The sequence below is a fragment of the Podarcis muralis genome, chromosome 10 (assembly GCF_964188315.1).
Source record: "Podarcis muralis chromosome 10, rPodMur119.hap1.1, whole genome shotgun sequence".
NCBI classification, from domain to species: domain Eukaryota; kingdom Metazoa; phylum Chordata; class Lepidosauria; order Squamata; family Lacertidae; genus Podarcis; species Podarcis muralis.
In genome coordinates this window covers 74,553,963-74,574,125 of record NC_135664.1, presented here as the reverse complement: position 1 = coordinate 74,574,125, position 20,163 = coordinate 74,553,963, and the positions used below count along the sequence as shown (strand labels likewise).

The window sequence follows — 20,163 nt, the reverse complement described above, 5'->3', positions numbered from 1 at the left end:
ATCGAGGGGGTGGAGTGACCACCTTACGAAGAAAGATGGCCGTAATTCCAACTTTTTCATTTAGACAAAAGGCGAGGAAGAGGCGACATGGAAGAACCTTATAAAATTCTGCAGGGCATGGAGGAAATGGAGAGAGGAAAGGTTTTCTCCCTCTCTCGCAACACGAGATCCTCGTAGACGTGCAACGAAGCTGAATGTTGGGAGATTCGGGACAGACAAGAAAGTCCTTCTTCCCACAGCACATAGTTAATCTGTGGAACTCTCTGCCACAGGAGGCGGGGGCAGCCCCCAACCTTGATGGCTTTAAAAGAGGACCGGACAAATTCATGGAAAAGAAATAGATCAATGTCTTCTAGACAAGATGGCTCTGCTCTGCTTCCACAGCTGACGGGAGCAATGCTTCTGGATATAAAACATGGGAGGGGAGAGGGCTCTTGTGCTCCAATCCTGGCTGTGGGTTTCCCATGGGAGTCTGGTTATTCACTGTGAGAACAGAATGCTGGACTAAATAGGCTGCTGGCCTGATCCAGCAGGGCTCTTTTTATGTTCACCGGGAACTATAATAATAATAATAACAACAATAATTTATTATTTATACCCCACCCATCTGGCTGAGTTTCCCCAGCCACTCTGGGAGGCTCCCAATTGAGTGTTAAAAACAATACAGCATTAAATATTAAAAACCTCCCTAAACAGGGCTGCCTTCAGATGTCTTAAAAAAGTCAGGCAGTTGTTTCCCTCTTTGACATCTGATGGGAGGGCATTCCATAGGGCAGGCGCCACCACCGAGAAGTCCCTCTGCCTGGTTCCCTGTAACTTCACATCTCACAGTGAGGAAACCACCAGAAGGCCCTCAGAGCTGGACCTCAGTGTCAGGGCTGAACGATGGGGGTGGAGACGCTCCTTCAGGTATACTGGACCGAGGCCGTTTAGGGCTTTAAAGGTCAGCACCAACACTTTGAATTGTGTCAGAAACATACTGGGAGCCAATGCAGATCTCTCAGGGCCGGTGTTACGTGGTTCCAGCAGCCGCTCCCAGTCACCAGTCTAGCTGCCGCATTCTGGATTAATTGCACTTTCCGGGTCACCTTCAAAGGTAGCCCCACATAGAGCACATTGCAGTAGTCCAAGCGGGAGATAACTAGAGCATGTACACTCTGGCGAGACAGTCTGCAGGAAGGGAGGGTCTCAGCCTGCGTACTAGATGGAGCTGGTAGACAGCTGCCCGGGACACAGAATTGACCTGTGCTTCTCAAAATGACTCAGGGGCACAGTGACCCCATTCAGGACCAGGGAGTCCCCCACTCCCACCCACCCCCTTTCCCCCAAAAAACAGTCCTTCTGTCTTGTCAGGATTAAACCTCAATCTGTTAGCCGCCATCCATCCTCCAACCGCCTCCAGGCACTCACACAGGACCTTCACCGCCTTCACTCGTTCTTGGGGGAGGCCCATGCCCTGTGCTCAGACGGGACGTGGCCCATTAGCCATTCTGCTCAGGTCCCTTGTATGGCCCCCACTGCCACTGATCTGTGATCCCAGCAGCTGAGATTTACTCTCTGAGCCACCGGTCAGATTATGGGCACAATTCAAAAGGGCTGGTTTTTAGGGTTTGGGGTCACAAGGATCTGAAGGAAGGCTTTTTCCTGTCCTCAGAGACCTTCAACACAGCCCCCCCCCCCCCCAGCTAGGAGTGCCTTGGCCTGCTGAACTATGACAGGGGGAAAAGAGCCTTCCCAGTGGTGGCCCCTTGTCTATGGAACGCCCTCCCCAGAGATGTCCGCCTGGCACCTGCTTCACTGTGCTGTCAGCGCCAAGGAAAACCCTTTCTGGCACCCAAGCTTTGAAAATCTGCTGCTTTTACATTTCTTTTTACTCTCTCATATTGCAGAGCTTGCCTTTCCCCATTTTAAAGCTGCTCTTTATAATTTTTTGACGCTACTTCCATACTGGATGTTCTCGCTTTGGGGAAATTCTTTCCACGTTTTCTTACGTGGTGCCCGCAGAGCAGCAGCTATTAGATGCCATTCTATATAAATGAATCGAAGCATCACTTGCCTTTTGAGACACAACCTGGGCCATCATCACAACCCAGATGTACAGCCTCTGTCCCCCAGAGCGTGGCACCCTGACCTACCGTACTTAATTCCCCTCTTCTGCATTGCCTAAAAGCACCCAATTTTCCCAAACAGCTTGGCTACAGCTGCTATTCTTAGGTAATGTTCTTTTTTGCCACCCACAGGAAGCTGGGTGCTGCCCAGAACACAGAACTTTCTTCCTCCTGGAGGGTTGGGATTTTAAACACATCATCCAGGAAGTGGGTGTGTGGGTGTGTGGAATCAAGAGGGATTTTTTTGGGGGGGGGGGGTGGGGTCCTCTTAAAATGATGCGGAAAAGATTTCATGGAAGTGGAGGAGTTTGTTTGAGAACAAGGAAAAGGCTGGTTGAATCTATACTTGAGATTTGTGGCCATTCTCCATCTTAGGGTCCATGTGGTCACCCAACTTGGGTCAGAGGTCGAAGCTCAACTAGCAGAAGATCATAGAATCATAGATTGGAAGGGGTCCTAAGGGTCATCTAGTCCAACCCCCTGAAATGCAGGAATATTTTTGCCCAAGCTGGGGCTCAAACCCATGTTCCTGGGATATGATAATGATAATGATGATGATAATGATAATGATAATGATAATGATGAAGATGATGATGATAAATTTGTACCCCGCCCATCTGGGCGGCTTCCAACAAAGATTAAAAATACATTAAACATCAGTCATTAAAAACTTCCCTAAACAGGGCTGCCTTCAGACGTCTTCTAAACGTCAGGTAGTTGTTCATCTCTTTGACATCTGGTGGGAGGGTGTTCCACAGGGCAGGTGCCACCACCGAGAAGGCCCCCTGCCTGGTTCCCTGTAGCTTGGCTTCTTGCAGGGAGGGAAGCACCAGAAGGCCCCCAGAGCTGGACCTCTGTGTCCCGGCAGAACGATGAGGGTGGAGATGCTCCTTTAGATATACTGGACTGGGGCTGTTTAGGGCTTTCAAGGTCAGCACCAGCACTTTGAATTGTGCTCAGAAACGTACTGGGAGCCAATGTAGGTCTTTCAAGACCGGTGTTATATGGTCTCGGCGGCCACTCCCAGTCACCAGTCTAGCTGCCGCATTCTGGATTAGTTGTAGTTTCCGGGTCACCTTCAAAGGTAGCCCCATGTAGAGCGCATTGCAGTAGTCCAAGCAAGAGATAACCAGAGCATGCACCACACTGGAGAGACAGTCTGCGGGCAGGGAGAGTCTCATCCTGTGTACCAGATGGAGCTGGTAGACAGCTGCCCTGGATACAGAATTGACCTGCACCTCCAGGGACAGCTGTGAGTCCAAAATGACCCCCAGGCTGCACACCTGGTCCTTCAGGGGCACAGTTGCCCCATTCAGGACCAGGGAGTCCCCCACACCAGCTCACCCCCCATCCACCCAAAAGAGTACTTCATGCTCTACCATCTAAGCTATGCAGGAGTCCTGATCGATCAGTAAAGGCTCCAGAGGACCCTTTCAGCCTCCCAACTGCACTGGGCAGCCTTCACCATCCTGCTTCTCCCCCACCCCACCCTTGGCCAATATTTTGGACTGTAATTCCCCTCAGCCCCAGCCCATCCTGCATTCCTCATCACTCCTGGCATCCTATGCCCATCTTTGAAAAGCAAGGGCAATCTACAATCCTCTGGATTCTGACTTCTGCATCAGTACAAACCCCAAGGCAGCACTGCCAGGTGTGAACCTCTCTCTCTTTTAATATGCTTTGTGGGCTGAAAGCTTTACAACAGAAATGTACAATAGATGTTATATGCAAAATGAGAAATTAAAAAAACAAACAATTATTCATACTTGCTTTGTGTATACATTTGTGATTAAATTTTACAAGGATTCCAATTTCCCCATTGTGTTCCCGAATTAAATTCCTTAAATACATGCTTAGACTTTACTTTCTCCATGTTATTTAACTTACTATCAATTTTATTTGATAAAATTATCCTAATTGCACATTGAAGCTCAATCAAGACCTGCCAAAGGACTGATCTTTTGACAGTGTTCTTTTACATAAGACTCTGTATATATCTCACTCTGAATTTTTTTTCATCTGAAACATCTCTTAAGCTTGCTGATAATCTCACCAGTTCAGCGTACTCTCTTATTTTATTCTGCCAGTCTAATTTGGATGGAATATCCTCTCCCTTCCAGCCTTTTACAATTAGAATTCTGGCAGCGACTGTGAAAAACATAAAGACTCTCCCGAACTTTTTTGGGATTTTTTAGGGAAGGAGCATTTGAACATTTTCTTAAGCTCGTTATAAATCATATCCCAAAATTGTCTGACCTTTTTACAGTTCCACCATATGTGCATCCGTGTGCCTTCAGCCTCCCTGCATTTCCAACAAGTGGCTTGTCTGATAGGGGTTCTTTCGCTGTGATTCCTACATTGCAAGAGGTTGGGTTAGATGACCCTTGGGGTCCCTTCTTGGGCCTTCAGGTAGCAGGGCTTCTCCCTTCCTTGCTCCTCTCCTCTTCTTTCATCCCCGGGTCCTTGCCCCCCACAGTCTAGATACTGTCACTGTCAAGAACTGACTCCCCTTTCTTATCCAAAGAAAATCCAGTTCATGGGAAGACACTGTCTGGAAAATTCAGGACAGAATAAAATGACGTCCTTCTTCATGCAGCTCAAAGTTAACCTGTGGAACTCACTGCCACAGGAGGCAGGGATGGCCACTAACCTAGAGAACATTAAAAGAGGATTAGGCAAATTCGTGAAGGAGGAGAGGGCTATTGATGGCTGTCAGTCATGTTGTCTGTGTTCTGCCTCCGCAGCTGGAAGCAGCAATGCTTCTGGGTACCAGTTCCTGGAAACCGCAGAAGGGGAGAGGATTCTTGTGCTTAAATCCTGCTTGTGAGATTCCCCCTTAAGGCTTATCCATATTTACCTTTTTGCCCCACACTTTCCAGGCACAGGAAAGCTCCATGTCTAAGCAGCTTTTTAAGCCCTGGAGCTTTCCCCAGGAAAACCAGCTTCCTTAGAGCTCCATCGGAGCAAATGGCAATTCGGTTTTCTGCAGATTGCCATTTGCTCCGATTCAGCTTTAAAGAGCAGGTTTTTGCAAGGAAAGCTCCAGAACAGGAAAAAAGAGCACTCAAATACAGAGCAGACCTGTGCCTGGAAAGAGCGGGGCAAAAAGGACCCTGATTGGCCACTATGAGAACACAATGCTGGACTAGATGGGCCTTTGGAAGATGAGGCAGCTGCACTAACTACACAAGGGTAAGCTTGTTGAACCTGCCCAATTCCAGTGACAGGATTTGCAATTTGTTGGCGCATCAGATTTCGCTACCACTGGTTCAAGGCACGCACAGCCTTCCTTAAACCACATGCAGATGTGACGCATGTCACCATCGACTTCGTTGGACTGGTCATGTTTTGTGGATGCCTGATTATCGTCTTCCAAAGCAACCACTCTATTCCAAACTTAAAAATGGAAAGCGTAATGCTGGTGGTCAACAAAAGAGGTTTAAAGACTGTCTCAAGGCAATTCTTAAAAAATGTAGTATAAACACCAACAATTGGGAAACACTGGCCTGGGAGTTCTCCGATTGGAGAACAACCTTTACCAAAGGTGCCATGGACTTTGAAGATGCTCAAATTCAGGACGCAAGGGAGAAACGTGCTAAGAGGAAGGTACGCTTGGCAAATCCACACAGTGATCAACTCCTGCCCGGAAACCAATGTCCCCACTGTGGAAGGACGTGTGGATCCAGAATTGGCCTCCACAGTCACTTACGGACTCATTGATAAAACTATGTTTATGAAAGACAATCTTACTCAGCTACGAGGGATTGCCAAAGAAGGAGGAGGTCTTGAGAGCCTGCGGAGAGAGCAGGCCTTCTTCCACAGATGTAATTGAAGAGGCAGCTGGAGAGGCTCATGGTGTGTGTGTGGGGGGGGGGGTGCCTCTCGCTGGAGGCAGGGGATCCCCCGAGATGAGGAAGCCTGATAATCCGAGATGGGAACTGCCACTGGCAGGCTCCGAGAGTGTTTGCATCACTCAGGTGGCAGAAGAGTTTGTCAGAGGGAGGCCAGCCGAGAGGCGATGGCATGCGAGTGCCTGCTGGCACCCTCAAGGAACCTGCTGCCAAGGTGGGCAAGCCCTGCTCTCCAATTATGCCGGGGGCAGCCCTTGAGGGTGAGGTGGGTGAGGAGAGCCAGGGAGCCACTTGGAAGCCGTGGCAAGGAAGGAGCGCTGCCCGTTTCCAAGGGAGGAATCCCTGACTCACCGAGGAAGCCTCAAGCACAGCCTGGCTGCCCGCCTGCCTCTCAACTGCTTCGACAGCCACCCACTCGCCAGAGGTGGCCAAGTCCTGATGGAACAGCAGGAGTTCTTGGGCTCCACTGGGGGGGGGGGGGGAGTAGGGATTCCTGGGGGAATCTAGACGGGTTGTGGATCAAGCCTGCCTTGAATTGAACTCTCACATGTGCAAGCCCACACCTCAGGGCGAGAAAAATGCAACCTGTGCTGCTGTTAGAAGTAGTGCGACTCATGCAACACGTTGGCGATTAATATACACAGAACAATAATTATACATTCTTTATCAACCTTCTGAGAAAATTACAAAACATTAAAGAAAGCCACAGAGACTTGCAGACAGTCCGGGAATCAGCGTGTTTTTACATGAGTAGTGTTAAGTTGTGGGTGAACATATCAGACGGCACAGCGATTCCTCAAACAGCTCTTGTTTATTCACAGGCCAGAACAGAACTGTACTGAAGGGTTCAGCCAGCCTGCTTATATAGAGCTCCACTACAACGCAACAGTAACCACTTTCTGTAACTATCCAATCACTGAACGTCACTTCCAATCCCTTATTTGCATATGTAGACCTGAGTGAAAACTATCTACAGTATCCCCCTGCTGGCCCAGGGTGAGAACTTTAGTACATAACAAGTAGAATGCATCTCTGGGTTATTTGTGGGGCATAGGAATTCGTTCATTTTTTCCTTCAAAATATAGCCCAGCCCCCCACAAGGTCTGACCCCTCCTTTATACATTGAGATTTCTTACCTCCCCTCGACCAAACACTGCAGCGTTTCTTCCCAGGGGAATCGCTCCATCCCCTTGGGAGTTTGGGGTGCCCTTTTCTGAACCTCTTGCAACTCTAGAGCTGGAAGGAATACGGGAATCTGCCTGACGCCGAGTCAGAGGACTGGTCCATCTAGATCAGTATTGTCAGTACAAAAAAAATTCCTTCCAGTAGCACCTTAAAGACCAACTAAGTTAGTTCTTGGTATGAGCTTTCGTGTGCATGCACACTTCTTCAGCAAAAACACACTCTTTCTGAAGAGGCCTCAGGAGGTCAAAGGCCAGGCATCTTCCAGAAGCAATCCTAGACCCCTGAACCCGTTTTCTCCTTGGAAGTTCCCTAGATCGGGGCGAACACCAGGTGTTCCTTGTGGTGTCACCAAAAAATAAATAAATGCATTGTTTAATTGCAGGTTATGAGAAGAACCAAGGCAAGGAGAGGAGCCCGGGCAGGTTTGTGTGTTTGTTTGTTTCATAAGATATATCTACCAACTGATTGTTTTAAAAAAAGACTCGAAGTGGTTATCAAGAGAATAAAGCAAGAAGATTATCAGTTAAAATTAACACTTAAAATAACTATTTGAATCATTCAAAACATAAAATCAACAATACAGTGGAACCTCAGTTTTCATACGTCTCCGTTGACGAACGTTTCAGAACTCAAACACCATAAACTGTAAATGCTTTGGTTTTTGAACACTTTTTGGATGTTGAACATGCCGAACAGCTTCGGTTTTGAGTTCCCCTATTGTATTGAGGCTTCCGTATTGAGTTTTTGGTTTTCGGAACTCGAACGGTCTTCCGGAATGGATTACGTTTGAGAACCGAGGTTCCACTGTAAAGGCAGATTAAAACACACATCCATTCTCTACGTGTCTGGACGGACTCATCTAAGCAAAAATGTTTTTAGCAGGCATCAAAAAAGTGTACATAGAAGTTGCCTTTCTGATGTCAACAGGCGAGGAGTTCCAGAGCTTAAGTGCCCCTGCCACCCTAGGTTAAAGATCCCGGCTAAATAAACCAGGTCCATCCCTGTCAGAGGGGAGAGGAGCAAGGAAGGTGGAAGCTCTGCTGCCTGAAGGCCAATTCAGGTCCAAGAAGGTGGCAGCTTCAGTGTGGGTTGAGATGATAAGCAGCAGGAAGCAGGATTTCAGGTGAGCAACACTGTCAGGTGGAGGGTGGAGGAGAGACCCCAGCCCCATGGCGCAGTAAGCCCCAGGAGACACCTGCAAAGTGTTTGCACACACAAGCGCGATGGTATGGAAACCCCTCGCCCTCTGTCCTCGGCTTGAGATTTCCAAAACAATTCTGCAACTTTTCATAGGTTATTGAAAGGAGCCTCACAGCGAAACAACCCACATTGCATACAGATAGGCAATATGCTTGCCAGCTCCCCCCAAACGCACCTTTTCAACCACACTTACCTGTAGCCACCAGAGGATCTCGCTCCCAGATACCTGCATGTTTTTATGTTACTACCATGAGCACCAGCTAAACACATGCACAGAGAGAGCACCATTTTGGGGTGTCTAACACACCTCCTCTCATTCCAAGCACAAATGGTGGCCAAACTCTTGCATGGAGAGCGGGCAGACTCAGGGCAGGATATGGAAGAACTATGTGAAAAACAGGTGGCCCAGGAGGGGCAAATCCACCGCCCTCCAAACTCCTCCTTTACCAAGATCTCAGCACCACTGCCAGGACCCCGCACCACCCCTCCCCTCTATGCCACCCACTGCAAGGAAAGAGGCAGCACAGCAACATCGACATAGCATGTTCTGACCACCACATTTGGAGCAGAAGCAGCCCTGATGCCACCTGGAGGGCAGTCCCAATGCTAACTCCAGACCTCTCGGGGACTAGAGTCCACCCAGGAATGCTTAACTAGTGACCGTCTTCCTGCTGGCTGGCAGAAGAGGTCAATGCCAACCACACATTGCATGGCCAACGGATTGAAATCAGAACTCACCACTCAGGTTAGATATGGTTGGGACTTGCACTCCTTTGTCGAGGAAGGGGCAGATCCTTCAAACCCCAAAGAGCAGTGTTGAGGGCCTTCCATGTCCACTATGTGGCTGGACAGGGCTGGGCAGGCCTCTTCTGCTTTCCTCTGCTCTCCAAATGGCATCAGGGCATCGCATCACCCCAAATCCCTGCTGGAGAGTGACTCTTTGCACCCCCCTTCTTTCTCTCTCTACACTCATGCTAGCTACAGTCTGCTAGGAACAAGGAGGCATCAAGGGAGGGAGGCAAAGGAGTGTGGACCCCCAAGCAGCCAACTCCCCCCACCCAGCCCCCCAAAGATGCCATCGGGTGACAAGAGACAGGACGAGGCAAAAGGGGTGGGGATGATCGAGGAGGAGAAAAGAGAGGAGGATGAGGAAAGCCATAGTTACCCAGCTGATGAGGCGATTCGTCTAGAGAGGAGCATGGATGAGGATGAGAAAGCAGAGAGAGAGATGGGGAAGAGCGTCCGGCTGGCAACAAAGCAGATGGTCAGAGACAGAAAAACGGTCACAAAACAGAGCAACCTCTGGCCTGCCCAGCCCTTCCTGGGGAAAGTTCAGCCTCTGCACCACCCACACGGATACAGCCCTCCCCCAACCCCCTTGAGGTTTTAACTAGGTTGTTAAGGAGAAGCCCCTCCTGCCACCCCCTTCCTCTCATTAATTCCGCTCCTGCCCCCAGGCCCCTGCATCCTTGGCTCCTGCCGTCTGTTCAATTCCGATCCTCCCAAAGGAGCCCAGGGCGGCAAGCAAGCAAAGTAGCAAAATAAGAAAGGGTTTTTTTTTAAATAAAAACAAACAATCAATGCATTTCAAAACCTTAAGAACAATCTGAGACTATTTCAAAAACAGTCCCACATCCTCACAGCTCATAACTTCAAGGTTGCAATGAAGGGGATCTTCCAGCCACCAGATACCAGGGTGAAGCACATCTCTTGTACCTCCTGAGACAGGGCGTTCCACAAGTGGGGGGGGGGGCTGCCACCAAGAAGGCCCCCTCCAGGGCCAAGACGGCCTCCCCTGCCAATCACTGAAGGCTGATCTTGAGAGAGGTGCTTGGCCCCCAAGCTGTTACGGCCTTTGTGCACTATGATAAACACCTTGAAATGGGCCCAGTGGCTCAATGGATGCTAGTGAAGAGCTTTTGGGACTGCTGACACAGGGTCCCGCTGGGCCCCCCATAGCACCCCAGAAACTGCATTCTGCACTAGCAGACTATCTTCAAGGAAAGCCTCATGTAGAGCATGGGGCTATAGTTCAGGTGGGAAGGCACTAGGAGCACGGGCATCTCAGCTTCTCTCAATCTGTTCAGAATTGGCAGCCCCTTGCACCAGACTTTCCTAAGCTGATGCCCTCCAGATGATTGAAATACAACTCTCATCGGCCCCAGGAAACCACAGCTATGGGACACTGTGGCTGGTGGCAGTCATGGTCCAGAAAGCTAGAGGACGGCAGGTTGAGGAAGGCTTTTTTGAACGCGGCGTTCTCCTGGTGGCACCAAAGTCGCATGTGTCCCACTGCTGGGGCAAGGCACCCACAAATCATACATTCAGCGAAGAGGATCCCACAGCCTTCCTGGGAAGCCCTCTCCACTGCCACACTGCTCTTTTAACAATCTTGTTCTAATTTGTTAACAAGTTCCTCCTTGTGTTCATCTGGCAACTTAACCCCTGCAGCGGGGGGGGGGGGGGGGACGTCAACTGCGCCACCTTCAATTCTGAGTGGGCACCATCTCTCCTGAAACTTATTTTTTGAGGTCTTAAAAAAATGTTTGGCAGCAGGCTATGATGTCATAACACATGCAAAGCAGGCTATGGTGTCATAGCACATACAAAGCAAGTGAGATAAGAGAAAGAAATGGCGACACAAGACAGCCATATTTCCCAAGCTGGTTTTCTTGGTGAATGCTGAGCATTTAAGTCTGAAGCATAAGTAATAAAATCCCACCAGGTGACATAAAAGTGTTCTGGATCCCAACCCCCCCGTGTATGATTCCGCCCCCCCCCCCCACTAGCCAAAGTCTGTAAGTTCTTAGGCCACAGAGGCAAATTTAGATTTTTCCAGGTTTTCCATTGCTGGGCTATTGAAATCCTAGCTGCAACTAACATCCATGTCACAAGGCTGGGCAATGTGTCTGGAGGTGCTGAGCTGCTCAGATGACAAGACCCTCTTCTCGACCTCACAGATGTGGCCCAAAGGAAAGCAGAGGAAGACGTTTGGTGCCAGCTTGGCTGCAGGAGTTGCAGAAGAAGGTGGAAGGGCACCGGCGGCTGGAAGCATCATTAGGGAAAGCGTGTCTCGGTTTAAGAACAGTTTTGGTTTAAGAACGGACTTCCGGAGCAAATTATGTTCGTAAACCGGGGTACCACTGTATGTCCTGTTTAGTTCAGAGCCCGAGAGCAACTTTTTCTTAACCATCTTCTTTGGGGGAATGTGTCCAAACAATTCAAAAAATCATAGAATGGGAAGGGACCCCAAGGGTCATCTAGTCCAACCCCCTTGAGTGCAGGAATATAGGTGGCCATCCAATCTCTGCTTAACAACCTCCAAGGAAGGAGGGTCCACCACTTCCTGAGAGAGTCCAATTCACTGTCAAATAGCTCTTTCCGTCAGAAAGTTCTTCCTGATGTTTAATTGCCATCTCCTTTCTTGTAACTTGAGTCCGTTGGTTCAGGGCCTCCCCTAGACCAGCGGGGGAAAAGCTAGTTCCATGTGCCAGCCTTTGAGATATTTGAAGATGGCTCTCCTGTCTCCTCACAGCCTCCTCTTTTCCAGGCTAAACATACCCAGCTCCTTCCAGCGCTCCTCATCAGGCTTGGTTTCCAGACAACTGGTCATTTTGGTCGCCGTCCTCTGCACACCTTCTAGCTTGCCAATATCCTTCTTATTCCTTTTATGTATCTGCAGCTGATAAGAAGTCTTTCAGCTGAGCAATTTTCTTTTTGTTGAGAAGCTCTTCTTTTCAAGTTGCAGACTGGGCTTTTCAACAGAAACAGCAGTCCTTCACAAGCCCAGAAAAGGCATGTGAAACTGGTCCTTCTGCTGGATTATTGCCTGTTGTCCTTTTTTGGAGTATAGTACAGGTAACATTGGACGCGGGTGGCACTGTGGATAAAAGCCTTAGCGCCTAGGGCTTGCCGATTGAAAGGTCGGCGGTTCGAATCCCCGTGGCGGGGTACGCTCCCGTTGCTCGGTCCCAGCACCTGCCAACCTAGCAGTTCGAAAGCACTCCCGGGTGCAAGTAGATAAATAGGGACCGCTTACCGGTGGGAAGGTAAACGGCGTTCCGTGTGCGGCTCTGGCTCGCCAGATGCAGCGATGTCACGCTGGCCACGTGACCCGGAAGTGTCTCCGGACAGCGCTGGCTCCCGGCCTCTTGAGTGAAATGGGCGCACAACCCTAGAGTCTGGCAAGACTGGCCCGTACGGGCAGGGGTACCTTTACCTTTACCTTTACCTTTACAGGTAACATTTCATAGGCAGAGGGCCTTCTCGGTGGTGGCGTCCTCCCTGTGGAACGCCCTCCCATCAGATGTCAAAGAAATAAACAACTACCTGACATTTAGAAGACATCTGAAGGCAGCCCTGTTCAGGGAAGTTTTTAATGACTGATGTTTTAATGTATTTTTGATCTTCTGTTGGGAGCCGCCCAGAGTGGCTGGGGAGGCTCAGCCAGATGGGCAGGGTAGAAATAACAAATTATTATTATATTTGTGGGTCTTCTCGCTGGTTTACACTGGATATGTGCTGGGTGCATATTAGAATAATGGAATCATAGGATTGTAGAGTTGGAAGGGACCCCCAAGGGATTTTTTGCACAGTGTGGGGCTCAAACACACAACCCCGAGATTATGGAAGCACAACTACGATTGCACAGTAGCAGCCTGAGCACAAGGCAGCTTCCCTACTTTCCCAGTTTAGCAGCAAGAGCAGCACGTGGGGCTCTCAAGACACACGGTTGATCCGTGCAGCTTGGCTGGCTGGCTGCAAGAGTTTGGAAAGCCTGGTGCCAATTCTGCCATATGTGGCCTCTGAAGCCAAGGAGGGGAGGAGGGGCGACAAAGACAGAGCGATGCAGGCAGCCTCTCATTTTTGATGGGCTCAAGCAGGCTTTAGAAGCAGGAATGGGCCTCTAGCAAAGGCTATGAGGAACGCCCAATGAGGGCCGCCCATAGGCAGGGAAGGGGGCAGTCATGGGGCTTTGGCTGTGCAGGCCCCTTTCCGCCATGGCAGAAAGCAATGCAAAAGGCCACTGGGAGGGGCGGTAGCACTTTGGCTGCAGAAAAACCCTCAAAAGGAGCATGCAGAAGAGGAACCAGAGCAGCATAGCAGAAGGCATAAACTCTGGAGGAAGGAGACCGGGAGGACTCAGGGGCAGGGCAGCCAGGGCAGATGATGAAGGGCAGCAGAACAGGCAAGGGCCCAATCGTAGGGCAGCAGGGGCTGAAAGGGAAGGAAAATGTCAAGAGCTCTGGGGAAGGAGCTCGTCGGAAGGTCAAAGGGCAGGAAGATTGGGAGTATAGTTCAGAAGAAGGTCCCAGGTTCAGTCTCTGGCAGCGTCTCCTCTTAAAACTGGGGTTGCCAACCCGGTGGCCATGAAGACCTTCATTGGGGACCAGTGGCGTAGCGTGGGGGGTGCAGGGGGGGCCGGCCGCACCGGGCGCAACATCTGGGGTTAGGGCAAATCCATGGGTTAGGGGGCGCAAATCCACAGGTTAGGGGGCGCAAATCCACGGGTTAGGGGGTGCAAATTACTTGCCTTGCCCCGGGTGCTGACAACCCACGCTACGCCGCTGTTGGGGACCCCAGGCTCAGAACTTTGATTTTTGCAAGAAAAGCATCAAGTTAAGGTAAGACGGGGAATATGCAGGAGAAATGATTTTGGGGAGATCTGGAAGGTGTTTGTAGAATTTGTACTGTTAAAACGGAAAGGGTTCAAACCATCACAAGAGGTGTTGAAATTTTGGGAGGTTGGATAGTTACAATGGAATGGTTTTGGTGGTGGGATGCATATTTTTATTCTTATTTATTTATGATCATTAGTTTGTCAAAATAAAATAATTTTTTAAAAGCATCTAGCCCTCTTTGAAAGAAAGTTATAAAGCAAAATGTGCAGGCATCCTTCTAAGAAATTTTCGTGGAATGAGCCAGCCTGGCTGCTTCTGCTTGTCGGTGATTTGAGCCAATGAGTGAAGTCAGAAGGCTGGTGAAGAGCAGGACTTATCCTTTCCAGGGGCAACACACACAACATGAACACCACCTTGACATATACCAGACAGCTTCAAAGAGGTGGAAAGGAATTTGTGGTCATATCAGCAGTGGGACCAACAGATTTAGGAGCAAGGTTTCTAGGTGGGGCTGCAATTTCAAATTAGTAAGGACGGTCTTCTTTGGAGTTTTGTTTTTGGCATGCAACTGGATCGTTCAAAGCAGGTGGTACAAAAAAACCCATCTTGTGCAATCCTCTCCATTCCTCTTACACCCTTTTGACAGGCCACCCGCATCACACGATGCTCTGAAGAGAGCTTTCCCCGTAACCATGGCAGTGAGACGCAAGTCCTTCCTGGCAACAGCTCCAGCAAAGCCTGATCCGCATGCGGAATTCACAAAGCCATCACACAAACACTGTCCTCCTTCCAGAACATGGATTTTGCTGTAGGGTAGGGCTGGGGGTCCTGGGGAGGGGGCTCCCATCATCCCTGCCCATGGACCATCTTTGATGGGAGCTGGAGTACAGCCACATCTGGAGGACCACAGATAGGCCCACCTCTGCGCTACAGCGCTTGCTTGGTCTTCTACTAACCCATTTCACCTTCTCCAAAGGTTTGTCTGCATGATAGCGCTGGTCTTGGCTTAGCTCATTTGCCCCCTTGTCCAGGCTGGGCTGCACGTTGCTCCTCTGAATTCCTATCTTCATGCAAAGGGACCAGAAGTCACCTGGAACAATCTCCTGGCAAAAAGCAGGACCTTTCAGCCATATGTCCCACAGTCTTACAGCAAGCGGGGCAGCGAAATACAAATTCTGCAGACGCAGAATGGTCAGAATCAAGTCTCAGAATTCTGCAGAATAACAGATCCACGCAACTCTGGAAACAGTATCAATTATTTGGAGATGCAAATCCAGGGAAGAAATTAGGGTGGTGATCACGTGGTAAACATTAACCCTTCCCTAGGTTCACACTCAAGAGCTTAGTCGATTTAGGTGTGTGTAATTAAGTCTTTTTAATTTGCAGGCAGGCTTCTAACCTGAGTAGGTTTAGTTCTCTGTGATGCTATTTTAATTTCTCCTGCTGGGTTTTTGTTTTGTTTTGTTTTTGGCTGTTTCACATTGTGATCAGCTGATTGTTTTATTAGAGAGGCGTTTTATCATTGCTCTGCTTGGAGAATATTTTGGCTGAAAGGCAGATTACAGAATAAATTGGTATTTTCTAGATAAATCATAGCAACAACACCCCCCCCATCCTGTTTTCTATAGGTGCCTCCAAACAAACAAAAGCTTCAAAATCAGAAGATATGCAAAATTTCAAGGAGAAAATTTGTTGGATTTTACATCTGCAGGAGTAGCCCAACCATAAGTGAACTCAAGATGCTGCCTTGTGCAGTCAGACCATTGGTCCTGCAGAATTTCTCAGCAACTCCTTAGTATCTTTAAAAAGCCAACTTTGTTGTGCCTTCGTTCTTGTGACACAGTCTGTCCTCTCTCCTCTGTGCCACTGACCATGTAAACCTTGACCCAGCTAGAATGACTTTGAAGCCATCCGCCACAAAGGTCTTTAGACTTGCTCACCATCCTGACTCTTCCCCAGCCGGGTTTGTTTTTTACTGTGCCAGCCAAGTCCTTCTCCCCGATTCTGCAAATGTTCTGCTCTCTTGCACCTTCATTCCTCAGGGAAGGTCCAGCCACAATGGCTGTGTCCTGCCCTCCACTGCCTGAAGTAGGACGTCTCTGAAGACCAGTTATTGGAGCTCAGCAATGTGTAAAGTTCTGCCGCGCTCAGGTCCTGCTTGCTGGCTTTGCAGAAGCGCCTGTTTGGCCACCGTGAAGAACTGGCCTCTGGGCTGACCCGGGGGAGCTCTTCTGAGTTTCTTAAGGAGGTTAAGCCATGAGCTACATCACAGCTCAAGATGCTCATCAGTGCCCTGGTAACAACAGCCACCGCAAGCAGCGGGCATGGAGGGCAAAGTGAGGACCGAGCCAGGCCTGACATTTGCTGCTTGCCAATGCACGGCCAAAGCACCTGCCGCAGGCAATAGGAGGAAGGCTCTGATTGGTGGCAAGGCAGTTTCCCCAGCAGGTGTTTGGGGGAGGTGGGTGGGGGTCTGGCTCCGATTCTGACCACAGCAGAAGCAAAGGATCAATGCTCCCCTGTGCCATGCTATGGGCGCGATCCGGCTCTCTTCTTCAACTATCCACTCTTTAAAACAGCCAAGCAAAGGCAAATGGTACGACAAGCATCATGCCCAGCTTGGCACCGAGTCTCCAGTTCAGAAGGTTGGACTGGCCAGCCCCCAAGGCTTTGGAGTAATGCACTGACCGACTGACTCTTTACCACCTGACAGAGAATAACCCAAAATGATAGCATCCAGTAGACAAAACGATAGATCGGAGGTGTATCTGAGTAAAGGCATAGGCACACCATGGAGATCAACCAGTCCTTTAAAAAAAAATAAAAAATGTTTCAAGGGCCCCTGTAGTTTTGCAAAGGTCTTCTTAAGCAGGCTTAGTTAGTCCCAAGGCTGAATTGGGTTACGGTCCTGAGGGTTAAAACAGCTTGGAAACTAGTGCGGTTCAGCAGCAGGAGTGGATACCCAGTGAGGGAAGCTGCAGATTCCCGTTTCCTTGGACGTTTGCAAGGAATAGCCATCTGTCAGGAACACTCCAGGCATAGAGCGTTCTGGCTCCAAGTTCTAAGAAACCACTTGCTGTGTTGCTTCCAGCCAGAAGAGCTGCTTCACATGTCACAATTTCAACCAGCAGGCGATACTACACCTCCACGAAAAATGGGAGCTTACGAAGTGCATTCTTGTCTTTGCACCAGGAACTCGCAACAGAACAGTGAGCTGCAACCGAGACCCTCGCAAGCACACTTCCCCAGGGACTGGGGGAGGTGAACCAGGCATCTCACACGAAACCCAGATGCGACAGTTCTTCTGACACCCGCCTGCTGCATAAGCCCAGACGAGTTGCCAGCTCTTTGCCCATCTGTTGCATTGCACGAGCACAGAAGTTGTGCTCAGACCCCCGGTTACTTGCACCCACAAATGGAAGGAGTGCTGTTCCATATCTGCTAAAAGCGACAACAGAAATTGCCGGCAGGTGCAGTCGGGTCACCTGTGTCCTAAAATGAACCCTGGAGCTTCATCAATCCGGCCGGAGACACAATCCATTTGCCAGTGATTCACAGTGGCACATTTTTAATGAGTACGCAGATGTAAGGGTAATTCTCCTATTTGCAATAAATCTCTCTCTCTCCACCCCCCCCCCCATCCTGCAGGGAGAAAGTCAAGCACCAAGCAAATCTCAATGGCAAGATCTGACCATCCTTTGCCCAGAAGATGCATCTGTGCCAACAGTGGCCGAAGGAAAACAAGACCTCTTTTGCCATCTCACAGGAAGGCCAACATGGCCCACAATAACCACCTCTACAACCTGGCAGGTGGGAAATCCCCAAATTTCAGACCCACAGTATATTCCAGGGGGGGGCGAGGACTTGGGGTGCCACCACCTACCCATCTTTCAGAGACATCTGCCTGGCTGCTGTTGGGTCCAGGAAGACCCTCTGACCCAGAGCCCACTCTAAACACAAATGCTCCCCAATCACCCAGACCGAACCCTTCCCCCCACCCGGAAGAATCCCCTATGCACTCCCTTGAACCCATTGGCTCTACTTCCCAAAGCATATTATGGGCAACATCTCCTCTGGGTGACCCTGCCCAGCCTAGGCTTGCCATATCCACCCACCCCACTTTACCAAAAGTTATCTGCCAGTGCCAAGTCAATCTAAGGATGCTCCAGCAAATTGGGTACCAGATGAGTGGGTGGGCAGCGCATCTTCCCAGCTCCTCCTCCCTCCGTCTTCCCCCCCCCATGAAGGAGGTGTGTCCAACTGCCCCCTCTTCCTCCCACGTGCCCCCTACCCCCCCCACCCCGCTCTGGCACTCACCCTTGACGGCTTCTCCTCGGTTGAGCTGGATCTCGCCCTCGCCCTGCGGCGTGTAGCTCTTGACGGCGATGAACTTGCGGCCGGGCACGGCGCTGTACAGCTTCCTCTTGGGCCCTCGCAGCGGGGCCGGCGCGGCGTGCGGGGTGTGTTCCACGCCCGGACCGGCCCCCGGCGCGCCCCCCGGCCCGCTGCCGCTCCCGCTGGGGCTGTAAACGAAAATATACGTTACGGTGGTGTTGCCCGGCGGCGGCGGCGTCTGCTGCTGCTGCTGCGGGAGCGCCATGGCCGCCCCGAGGGAGCCCTCCTTGGATCGGGGCCCGCCCGGGAAGAAGGCAGGAGGAGCGCAGAGGGAGGGCTCGGCGAGCGAGGGGAGGGGGCTGGTCGGGGCTCAGCGCATCCCGGGCAGCGGCGCCACCAGCCTCCGCCGGGGCCGCCGCCACGAGACGGGGCCCGCCGCTCGTCGTCCGCCCGGGGCGCCGCCGGGCCAGCGAGGCTGCGGCCGGGCGCTGCGTCCGCCTCCGCGCTCCGCCGCCTCCGCCCAGGGCAGCGCCATGGCTCGGCCAGCCCCGCGCCCCGCACCGGCCCCTGCTTCGCGCCGCCCGGCTCAGCTCGCCCGCCGACGGCGCCCGGCACCCGCCGCCTCCGCTGCGCCCCCGCGCCGCGCCCGCCGCTGCGCCGCCCGCCGCCACATGGCGACGACGGGCCGGCTCTGGCGGAGCCTGGTGGTGCTGATGCTGCTGAAGCCGGGATGCTGCAGGTGCCGCCGCCGCCGCCAAGCGGCTCCTCCTCTTCCTCCGGCGGGAGGCGGGGACCCACCCGGGCCGGACCCCTCCCTGCCTGCCGACTGGAGTCGGAGGAGCGTGGCGTGGCGACGGACCCCGCCGGGTCATCTAGTCCAACCCCCGGCAAGGCAGGGATGCGCCAGCGTTGGCGCTGCCTTCTGCCCGCGCTCCCAAGGCAATGGGGCTTTCAACAGACATGTCCCCTCCCTCCGTGGTTTTATGGGCAGCCAGGACCTCGCCGCCCGGCTGAACGAAGCTGGCAACCCCGGGAGACGCGTTGGCATCGTGCAGACCCTCCCTTCCATGGGTGCCAACGCCCAGGGTGCCCGAGCACCCACAAAATTCCCCATGGAGCGGCCGGGCACCCACAAATTTCGGAGCCAGGGGCATGCACGCTGCGTGGCACCCACGGCCCCGGGCACCCATGGTCACGGGCCCAAGCGGGCACTCCTGCTCCTTTCCTCCCACCCCCCTTCCTTGCCTGCCTGTCTCGCCCTTCCCAGCCCCTCTGGAGCTGCTCTCGAGTGTCCGCGGCTGAACGCGGCCGGCCTGCTTTGCCCACCGAAGACCCTCCTTCTCCACCTCGAAGCCGCCCCCTCCCCTCCCCGGCACGACCAGGGCTGCAAGGGTTTTTAGCGGGGAAAGGAGGGAAAGGCTTAAAAAGGAACGCAGCAGGCAGGCTTTCAACAGGTGGAGCTCTCTCTCCTGGCAACGGGAGCTGGCACCTGTTGGATTCCTGCTGGTGCTGGAGGCGGATGAGCGCCCATCTCCGCAAGACAGAAGCCGCGGCTGGGGGCGGATTCCGCCCCATAGAAGCTCCCTCCTTGGTCCTCCCCCCCACCCCACGTTATTCCTGATAATTTTATCATTCCCCGCCATGACCCAAGGCCTCCTCAAAGCCGCCTCACATGACACAGAAAATGGTGAAGTGACAGTAAAGGCAGAGCATGTGCAGAGTGCTTTTAATAAAACTAATAAAAATAAATTTTTATTTGTACCCCACCCTCCCCGGTTGGAGCCGGGCTCAGGGCAGCTAACAACATAAATCAGGAAAGGATGCTCAGCTACAGCAACACAGTATTTGGGCTGAAAGCAAGCT

General features: G+C 51.6%; 1 protein-coding gene across 11 annotated transcripts in view; it reads right to left on the bottom strand.

Moving 5' to 3' along the window:
* Window positions 1-20,163, bottom strand: part of SHANK3 (SH3 and multiple ankyrin repeat domains 3) — a 431,788-nt gene that overhangs the window by 158,460 nt on the left and 253,165 nt on the right. For all 11 annotated transcript variants that reach the window (XR_013394458.1, XR_013394460.1, XR_013394459.1 and 8 more), the window contains one exon: window positions 18,283-18,488. Coding sequence is in view for 8 of the 11 variants with exons in the window: in XM_077935409.1 (XP_077791535.1) it covers window positions 18,283-18,488 (206 nt within the window). In the remaining 3 variants the exon portion in view is untranslated. The remainder of the gene's footprint in view (window positions 1-18,282; window positions 18,489-20,163) is intronic.